Source organism: Argentina silus (assembly GCF_951799395.1).
Source record: "Argentina silus genome assembly, chromosome: 9".
Lineage (NCBI taxonomy): Eukaryota > Metazoa > Chordata > Actinopteri > Argentiniformes > Argentinidae > Argentina > Argentina silus.
In genome coordinates this window covers 21,465,935-21,476,768 of record NC_139663.1, presented here as the reverse complement: position 1 = coordinate 21,476,768, position 10,834 = coordinate 21,465,935, and the positions used below count along the sequence as shown (strand labels likewise).

The 10,834-nt window shown below is 43.2% G+C and overlaps 1 protein-coding gene across 1 annotated transcript; it reads right to left on the bottom strand.

The window, feature by feature from the left end:
• Window positions 1-2,566: 2,566 nt before the first annotated feature.
• Window positions 2,567-7,303, bottom strand: LOC310810160 (scavenger receptor cysteine-rich domain-containing group B protein-like). The gene is made up of 7 exons (XM_083677826.1): window positions 7,238-7,303; window positions 5,225-5,254; window positions 4,694-5,008; window positions 4,163-4,474; window positions 3,596-3,664; window positions 3,338-3,350; window positions 2,567-2,951 (listed from the first exon to the last, which is right to left on the bottom strand). Exons 1-7 carry the CDS (start codon window positions 7,278-7,280, stop codon window positions 2,849-2,851), a joined length of 885 nt encoding a protein of 294 aa, XP_083533952.1. The 5' UTR covers window positions 7,281-7,303; the 3' UTR covers window positions 2,567-2,848.
• Between the last annotated feature and the right edge of the window lie 3,531 nt (window positions 7,304-10,834).

The window sequence follows — 10,834 nt, the reverse complement described above, 5'->3', positions numbered from 1 at the left end:
ACGCGTTGAGACACTGACTGACACACAGACTTGAGCGGACAGGGGGGGGCCGGGGGGAGGGGGGGGGGGGTTCACCTGGGTCGGGGGAGAGGTGAGAGGGGAGGGAAGGGAGGGAGGGGGGGGGGGGGGGGGGGGGGCGGAGGGATGGGAGGAGGGAGGGCGGCTGCGAGGAGGGAGGGAGGAAGCAAGCGAGCCAGCGAGCGAGCTAGACAGATAGGACAGGTCTGGAGAGGTCAGTTGAATGTTGCTCAGAGATGGAGTCTCTGTAAACGCCACTACGTGACGCAGAGGCCCACAGAGATGAGATGCGCTACTGATCCTCACACTGTGGGACCAGGGACACACACACACACACACACACACAGACAATTCTCTCTCTCTTCCTCTCTCTTTCTCTCTCTTCTCTTGACTTAAGAATCGCTGACGTTGTACGTTTGAGACATTCAGCGAGCACCTCTGAGTATGAGAGCTCCAAACCTGCCTGATCTCTCTCTCTCTCTCTCTCTCTCACCACACACACACACACACACACACACACACACACATACACACACACACGCACGCACGCAGTAAAGGCAGACAGAACATACTGACACACGCAAGGCATAGGCTACCACATGCACACGTGTGTTTTAGGTACACACACCTACCCAGACGCATCCACAGGCCATAGACATACACTGGCGGAGGACTGACAGACTGACAGACGGACAGACTGACGGAAAGACGGACACAGACACAGATACAGATGTAGATTGACAGGATCAGTAATTGCAGGCAGGGCTGTTTAGGGATTGGGAGATCTATTTTGTTTTGTTATGGTTTCCTGGGTGGGGCGGGGTGGGTGGGGGGGCGGGTTGGATATTCATGGAGGGAGGGTAGGGGAGGTGGGGGGGGCTTCAAATGTTACAATTCTATTGTGTATATTGAAATCCCAGCTGTTCACAATGACTGCAATATGAATTATGTTAAATAAAATATGAACTTGAATGATTAAAATGGTTGTGTGTTTGTTGGGCGGTTTTCCCACATCTAGACAGCCAATGGACATCAGACGCATTCTCATCTGTGTCTGTCATCTCACCACTGGAGTTTCTGGTTCGGAGCTGGTGATGTCATCATGTCTCCATAGCCATCCTGGCTGTGAAGATGATCTTAACTACTCACAGCGAGTGAACCGCTCTCTTCAGACAACCGCGCTAATTGGGATGCTTGGGAAGGCCTGACTGACGTCCACATTGAAGTTTAGAATTTAAAACACTTAAGGGTAGGGGGGTGTGAGCAGGATCAGGGTTGTGGTTAAGGGTAAGGGTTAAGGGTGGGGTCGAGGGTAGGGTCGTCCCAAGGATCCCACTTAGCATCTGCCATCCCAATATGTAGATTGATAAGCAGCTGCGCATAGTCAGGATGAACACAAACACAGGAGTCAAGTCAAACTATGTCTACTACACAGCACCTTACTCTAGAGGATGGTTCATCTGGCTCCCTGACAGTCATCTTCACAACACACTATCCTTGTTAAACTGGTATATACAGAAGATAAAACTGTTGTTAAACTGGTATGGAGATTACATGTTTGTATACTACAATAATAATAATAATAACAATAATAACAACAATAGTAATAATAATAACAATAATAATAATGCATTTATTTTGTATCACACTTTTCTCAGTACCCAACATCACAACATATCATGGAGAGAACAAGAATAGATAGATGAATAAAAAGCAAAACAAAAGCACAGTCAGTAAAATGCAACAATAAAAAATAGTTAAAGATTAAAAGCAAGCTTGAAAAGACACACCACAAGTTGTTAACTGGATGTTAACAGATTACATGTATGTGTATTGCACATCACGCCTTGTTAAACGGGCCACGAGATAACAAGAATGTACTGTAGGTTACATGACGTACAGAAACTGTTGGTTACATTCAAGAGGACAGGGTTGGTGATCAGCCAGGACCAGGAAGGAGGTCTATCTCCCTGGTGGAGAGGAACTGGTTTCATACTGTAGCGCCCTCCTGTGGCTGCTGCTGTCATTGTCTCTGACTCCTGGCTGCTTCTCAAAAGTGTTTCCTCGATGACACTCATCCTCTCTTCTCCTCTGTTCCCATGTGTTTTGAGGAGGAGGAGAGGAGAGAGGACCGGAAGAATGGAGCTTCTGAGGTTCAGCCTGTCTGTCACCCCAGTGTGGGGCTGCTGGGGGGTTACAGACCAGGGCCAGCCCAGCTGCTTGGAGACGTTGATGTTATAATGGTGTTATATAATGGTGGTAGAAAGGTGTTATATAGTGTTATTATGTTGTTATAATGGTGTTATAAAGGTGTTATAATGGTGTCATTAGAATTAAACAGTTAATCATCTCTAGTAGGGATTAATGGATATTTGATATGGTGGGTGAGTTGAATTCAGAAAGCTGCACAACCAAACATTTGGTTTTACATGACCGTTTATAATGATGATGATGATAATAATAACAGTAATAATAATAATAATAATAATAATAATAATGCATTTATTTAGTTTACTTTTCTCAGTACTCAAAGACACTACGTTCCAAAAATACATAGATCAATAAATCGAAAAAAAAGCAGTCAGTAAAAACAACAATAAAAATAGCAAGTTTAAAAACATGGGTTTTTGAGAGATCCTTTGAAAGAGGGGAGTATATTTGCCTAAAGTAAGTAAAACAATTATACATAATTATAATTATACATACATCACAATAATCGCAAGTACGAGTTTCCATAAGACATATGTGTTAGTAAGAGGCACAGTGCTGGAGAGAGCTTCACACAACACACATCCATCTTGCATTGACAGGACAGTACTTTATTTTCACTTCAACGTCGGTTTCCCCTGAACTTCACCACAGCGACCACGGTGCATGTTAAAAAGAGCACTGCGTTGACACATTTCACGAGGTAGAACAGTATCGTTTCCCATCTGCAGAAGAAACACATGTTCAATTGTGCTCATTTCAAAGCAACATACAGAGGGAGCAGAGGACACGGAATGACAGGAATATACCGCTTCCTATTTCTGAACAGAGACAGCGCCACCATAGCCAGCTGTATTAGCGGTGTACTTCCCCGTCGTCAAATACTCTGATGTGTAGCAATTTATTATTATCTTGTGTTATTTGTCATTAAGTTGACAGGGTTATTGCACATTTAATTAACATTTCAGTTTTTACCATAAGTCCATTAGTCCTCCTATTAGTATAGAGCCAAAAGAAGAACAAATATTTCACTGTCCCAATAATTATGGAGGGTTAGCGCTGTACACTGAGTGAATTAGAGTTATTATCTGTTGGGAGGGTGTGTACTTACTGTTTCCTGACTCCTGTAAACAAACAAAACAAAAGATCACAACAGTGAGATAATGACATTATCTTGCTTGCTAGCCAGATTTCCCATTCAGAAAGACCTTCAAAAGTCACTTACTTTAGCTGTGGTAAAAACATTTTAATAATTCGATCAATAATTATAAAGTTAATATCAGGACATCTGTTTCAGTCTTCCCAGTTTTGGTGGTAGTTAAATCAACACAGACATGAAGATAATGTCAGGATAAAATGACTTTCCTACCTGAACAGACACCAGCATCTTCACCGTGATCACAGTCACCACTCCCATGAACCAGTCTGATACGGTCACCTGACAGGTGGAAATCAAAGCAGAGAGACATTGACACGTTATTGACGGAGGCTGTAGGGATGAACAACCATACACTCATCACCATGGCAACCACGGAGGCTGTCGGGAAGAACAACCATACACTACACTCGTCATCACCATAGCAACCACGGAGGCTGTCGGGAAGAACAACCATACATTCGTCATCACCACGGCAACCATAGAGGCTGTAGGGAGAAATAACCATACACTCGTCATCACCACGGCAACCATAGAGGCTGTAGGGAGAAATAACCACACACTCGTCATCACCACGGCAACCATAGAGGCTGTAGGGAGAAATAACCACACACTCGTCATCACCATCACAGCATGAAAAATTCTAAAATCATATGGAACCATAACATTTCACAGAACTTCAGAGGAACTGAAGCCGACAAAAATAACTGTTTGTTTCATAGATGATTTGTTTCATGGTAGAAATACTTTGACTATGACTTCAGCAGATCTTTCTTTTACCTGAACAGACAACGCCAGCATCTTCACTGTGATGACAGTTTTCAATTCCAAATCCTGCATGTGAGCATTGTGTGAGAGAGCTCTCACTACCAGAGCACCCAACATCATCCAGCCAGATCTCTCCACCACCTTGACCAAACCAGGCCTCTCCTGGGGCGCTCTGCGCCCTCCCACAGCCCAGCTCCCTACACACCACCTCAGCATCCTTCAGGTCCCAGTCATCATCACACACTGTTCCCCACTGGCTGTTGTGGTAGACCTCCACCCTGCCAGAGCAGACACCACTCCCATTAACCAGTCTGATACGGTCACCTGATAGGTGGAAATCAAAGCAGAGAGATATTGACAAATGATTGATGAAGCCAAAAATCATAAAACATGATTATATACATTATTGCATTATGATCTGGTGCACCCAATATCTAACCAAGTTACAGTAGTTATAGTAGTTATAGTTGTGAGTAGATGTAAATGTGTTTGGAAGGTACCTTTATGATCAACATTAACAATCGAATGAACATGTGTTCTTACCTGAACAGACAACGCCAGCATCTTCAGCATGACCACAGTTTTCAATTCCAAATCCCCTGTGTGAGCATTGTGTGAGAGAGCTCTCACTACCAGAACACCCAACATCATCCAGCCAGATCTCTCCACCACCTTGACCAAACCAGGCCTCTCCTGGGGCGCTCTGCGCCCTCCCACAGCCCAGCTCCCTACACACCACCTCAGCATCCTTCAGGTCCCAGTCATCATCACACACTGTTCCCCACTGGCTGTTGTGGTAGACCTCCACCCTGCCAGAGCAGACACCATTCCCATTAGCCAGTCTGATCCGGGTGCAGTCTGTCAGGTTGTTAAGATACGAGTGGTTATTGAAAGAAAAAAAGACAACACAATGTGTACATGTAAAATGAAAAAATCGAACACATTGCTTGTAACTTTGCTAGTGCGTTCCAGTGGTTTAAGCTACCCAATAACTTTGCAAACAATAGACTTGATTTTTCACTATATGTGTATGAGTACATCAGGCCATGACTGTAGCTAGAGGAATGTACTCACCTATGGGTAAAAGCACATTCAGAAGAAAAACTGATGGAGAAAAACACAGAGTTGTCGTAAGTGGAAGGGTTTCAAAATCATGAAGTGATCTACTGTATCTGTTTCTATAATATCTAGAAACCACTGAGTGATCTATTGTATCTGTTTCTATAATACCTAGACACCACTACCTCCACACCACACATGCTTCTCCAGCATTTGATATCGATGTGAAGAGAGTGGCAAACCTCTTCAGGCATACTAAGACTAGGAGCTCAGGTCCTGACAACATCTGTGGCCAGGTACTGAAAACAGCTCTGTAGCATCGTTCAGTATATTTTCATTCCATTATTGTCCAGTGGCCAGTAAGAGTAAAACCCCTAAAGAGTTAAATGATTTTAGGCCAGTAGCTTTGACTTCTTTAGTTATGAAGTCACTTGAGAAACTTATCAAGAATGAGGTTTTTAATGCAGGTCGAGGAACGGCTGGATCCGTTACAATTTGCGTACAGGCCTGGTGGAGGTGTGGAGGATGCTGCTGTTACACTATTCAACTTTCTGTACCAGCATTTGGAGGACCCCAAGACTTGTGCCAGACTCTTATTTATTGATTTCTCAATACCAACCAGCCATTCCTGCATTCCCATGTTCTGACTGTTCATTCTGACCCATGCCCTGGGGGCGAATTAGAGCAGATAACATCTGGACCCACGTAAATCTACAGTACTTTAGAAACCCTCCAGAACAAAAAACATGTACTGACCATCTTATAAAGTGGGAACAAGGAGGACCCTGCTTCAGAGGTGTGACCCTCATACTTCCCTCCAGCTAAAGCTTCTTTTTTATTTAAATGGAATGACTCCAATTAGGCAGCAATCAATGTCTCGCAAAAACAACCCTGTTATCAAACTTTATCATGGCCACACAAACAACTTTCTGTTGATCAATCTATGAGTTTCTAACTGTTTGATATTCTTCTTTCTTCTTTCAGAAACGAAAAAGTAGAAAAATAGATCATTTTCAAACAAAGGATTTAGGAGTATCTCATGCATGATAGAGTAGCCTACATGAGTATGATGGAGTAGCCTGAGTGTAAACAGATTTGTCCATAATAGACCCTAACCCAAGAAACCTTCCTTTGGTTGACTTCCTTATTCTTGTATCACAGGCAGGATGCACACTACATTTTAGAAGTGCGTCAGAAGCAAGGGAGGCTGGTGGAGGTAGAAATCGGAGGACGGGCTCATTGTGATACATGGACTGGAATGAGAAATGGTATCAAACCTGCATGTTTGATACCATTCCTCATTCCATTCCATGCATTACAATGAGCCCGTCCTCCGACTTCTACCTCCACCAGCCTCCCCTGGTCAGAAGAGTCTTATTTTATATCTATTTATAGGTTATCTAAGCATACATCTTCAGCTGTTCAATGGTCATAACAATAAATGATACACTTTGATTCTGGTATAACACACCAGCTAGCCGGAGAGACGCACATTTCCAATAAACTTTTTAACTGTTTGATTTTCTTCTTTCATTAAATACAGTAGAAAAATAGATCATTTTCGAACAAAGGATATTTTTCTTTGGTGAAAATGAAAATGTACCATCTGGGAAACAAGTCAGGGTTTGAAGTAGAGTTTCTGAACCAAGTTCTGTCTTCATTTCATGACAGTGGTAAATTGCTGACCAAATTACCAAAGTATTGACAAAAATAAAAAAGGCTTGGACATGCCTAGGCCTGTCGGAATGAGATCTGCATGTCACAGAAGATCTGCTATCCCCTACTTGACAAAAACTCTAACTCCTAATCCCTGTATATTGTACAATATTGTTTATTGTTAGTTATTGTTTCAGCCTTTTAATCTACAGTATGTATTCATCACTCAATTCAGAGGTCAAACAACCTCTGACATTTTAATGAAATAAGCACCTCCCCTTGGGTGCGCATTCTTTAAACCTTTCATACTTTAATGAAATAAAATGTCAGCAACATGAACATGTAACGGATATTGTTGTAAATTAAACTCACCCATGGTCAAAAGGAGGAGACGCCTCAACACTGTGGTCTCCATCTCAGGAAGAACGACGGATATCCTCTCCAGCCAAGTCAGTGTGGAAACAGTGTGGCTGTGAGAATGTTTCTGATGACCGCCTGTTCCACTTTCCAGCACTTGTTACTTCCTCTGTGTCCCCCCCCCTGCTCAACCATCACAACCTCAACCCCCCCCCCGAACTCGAGCTCTACTACCCCTGACATTGACATTATTATTGCACATTATTATTGCACATCTTCCATTATTGCATTATTATTATATATAATAATAATAATTATTATATATAATAATTATTATAATAATTATATTTTTATTACTCTGACTTGACTTGTTGATTGTTGCTGACTGTTGTTGTTGAGCGAGGAGCAAGATCCCAAAGCATTTCACTATGTCAGTTATGGCTGTATGCGATGTACATGACAAATACAATTTGATTGGATTGGATTTGAACAGAATTAGAATAGAATTACTATCGTCATTTAGGTATAGATATTGTTGTTTACAGATATACACACTCTGAGAAGTACCTTTTGTTTCGACACACTCGGAGCAGTTTGGTTATATTTGTCTGTTTGATTTGAACAGCACCCACAGGCCCTTTCTCCTTTGTAGTTCGCCTCGTGTTCTTACCTTTTTACCTGGTAAAGAAAACTATCTAAGATAAAACAACAGCTTTATTTTACCTAGTCCATCTGGTTCTATGTTACTTCCCGTTCCCCTAACGAGCTGGGTTGTAACATACATGGGGACGCGTCCGGGATATATCTCTTAAAAGATTCACCGGACCCAAAAGTTATTGATAACTGGGAGGTTGGATTGTTTTTTTTAATAGAAAATTAAAGGGGGCCTTGTGTGCGGCTGCAGGCTACAAATTGGACATGGCACTGTTTAATCTTGATTATTTTTTTACCAATCCTACTCTTGGGCAAATTGATAGTTGCCGTAAGGATGATTTGGCGCAGATAGCAAATCGGTCTCACATATCCTAAACGGATAATTAAGAAGGGAGAGGTTATGGCTCTAATTCTTAGTGAATATGTGAAAAGGGAGATCATCGTGTTGTCGCAGTCAGAGTCCGCTGTGCTTGAGGGTAGTGCCCTGGGTGAAGTGGCAGGTGGCCGCAAGCATGAGGGTGATCCTCACGGTGCTCAGGCAAGAGCGGGAGTGGAGGGTGAGACAGATGAACGGGTGAAAACTCCGTTTACGCTGCCTCGCTACGATCACACACCTATTGCCAGCACTGGGTCCAGAGACGAGGCTCGGCTAAAAGTCCGTCTTGCCCGTCTCCAAATGGAAGCCCAGGAAAAAGCACAAAATAGACAAGCACAGTTACAGCTGGAAATTAAAAAGCTGGAGGTTGAGGCTGACACAGCTGTGAGACTGCATCTGTGAGATTGGAGCCAGACTGACCCAGACTGACCCAGGTTGACCCAGGCTGACCCAGGCTGACCCAGGCTGACCCCTCCTGATTATGATAGACTAACCCTAACCCTCTGATTTCTACCTCCACCAGCCTCCCCAGGTCAGAAGCATACATCTTCAGCTGTTCAATGGTCATAACAATAAATTACACACTTTGATTCTGGTATAACACACCAGCTAGATGGAGAGATGAGAAATATGCTGACACATCTGGTTATGAATTATATCAGTCGCAACACACACACACATTTCCAATAAATGTTTATTGTTGAAATATAAAACAATTGATTTCGATTTTTAAAACATGCAGGGAGGGCTGCATACAGGGCCCTGTGGAAATCCAAATTTGAATCCAACAATTACTATGAGGTTAAAGTATAGATAGATTCTCAGCTTTTAATTTATGGTATCTGTGTACATATTGGTTTCACCATTTCAAAATGACAACACATTGTATACATATTCTCCCCCCCCACACACACATTTCAGGGCACCAAAGCTAATGGGACAATTGGCTTGACAGGTGTTTCTGCTTAGTCAGGTGTGTTCCTTCACATACTTTGTGGAAAGTTCTTGACTGGCCAAGTCAATCTTCAGATTTAAATCCAATTGAACATGCATTTAATTTGCTGATGATAACACTTCAGGCAAAAAGACCTCAAAATAGACAACTGAAGATGGGTGCAGTTCAGGCCTGGCAGAGCATCACCAGAGAAGATACCCAGTGTCTGGGTCACAGACTTCAGGCAGTTATTGCATGCAAGGAAGGATTGTCAACCAAATACGAAACATGAGTGCTTCATTTGGACGTTATATTAATCTGTATTACTTTTTGTGCCCTGAAAAGAGGGTGACAATGAATACAAAGTGTTTTCATTTCTAAATGGTGAAACCAATATATACACAAATACGATAAAATAAAAGCTGAGGATCTATTCTTCAACCTAATAGTAAATTATTTCAAATTCAAACTTTTGGAGTAGAGCCAAACATTAAAAAAAAAAAATAATGCTTCATTGTCTCATTACTTACGGAGGGCATTGTATATATACATAAACACATGCACAGAGTACATAAGGAAGATCAAACTGACACAGTAAATAAAGTATTTAAAGACTCCTGTGTGTCTAGGGTTGTACATGGGAACACAGAATGTCTGGGGGAGAACATTCTAGATCTAGAACACAGAATGTCTGGGGGAGAACATTCTAGATCTAGAACACAGAACGTCTGGGTGAGAACATACTTGATCTATTGTTATACATCTGCTTGTAGCTTGAGGCCTTTCTATGGTCTTCAGCTAAGACCACGATCACCGTACTGTCACCATCAGTCTGATGGTGACCGTAAGGAGTTGGTGGGCTAAGCTGTTCCGAGATCAGTCTGATGGGGACATTAAGGAGTTGGGGGGCTAAGCTGATCCTAGAGACCACACCAGGAACTACCAAAAAAACAACAACAACCTCACACATGGATGAACACATTAGAAAACAACAACAGTGAAGAGAATATTCAAAGTGTACTTATAGCCATATGTGTACAAAGTGTACTTATAGCCAGACTATCCGAACCCAACCTCACACACAGGTGCTCTCTCACCTCACCATCAGTTCAGACTGCTATGGTAACACTTAGGAGGGTGTCAGTGATGTTCATGTTCTGCAGTGTGTTGTGTGTCTGTGGACCTGTGTGGCGGTGTGTGTGACCTGTGTCTAGGCTACAGTGCGTCCATTGCCATCGCAATGCAGTGGCTGGGGTGTTGAAAAGGCTCGCCCCCCCCCCCCCCTCTACCAACACCCCCCCCCCCCTCCTTCAACAGTCCAGTCAGGAGGACACAAGGCAGAAGCTTGGAGATAGCCAATGAGAGATGGAGATTCACTCGAACAATCCATCTCTTTAACACCTCTCTTGTTCCCCTTCTGCCTCCCTCCCTCCCCTTCCCTTTTCTCCCTCTCCTCTCCTCCCCCTCTCCTCTCCTCAGGCACACTGCCACACTGTGTGGTCATCAGGACCAGAGGCACCTCAGTCTTCATCCCATTTTCTCCCCCTCCCCTCCGCCATTCCGACACACAGCCATAATGTGCGGTCATTAGTACCAGGGGGACCTGCGTCTCCCTTCCCCTTTCTCCCCCGCCCTCCCCCCCCCTCTC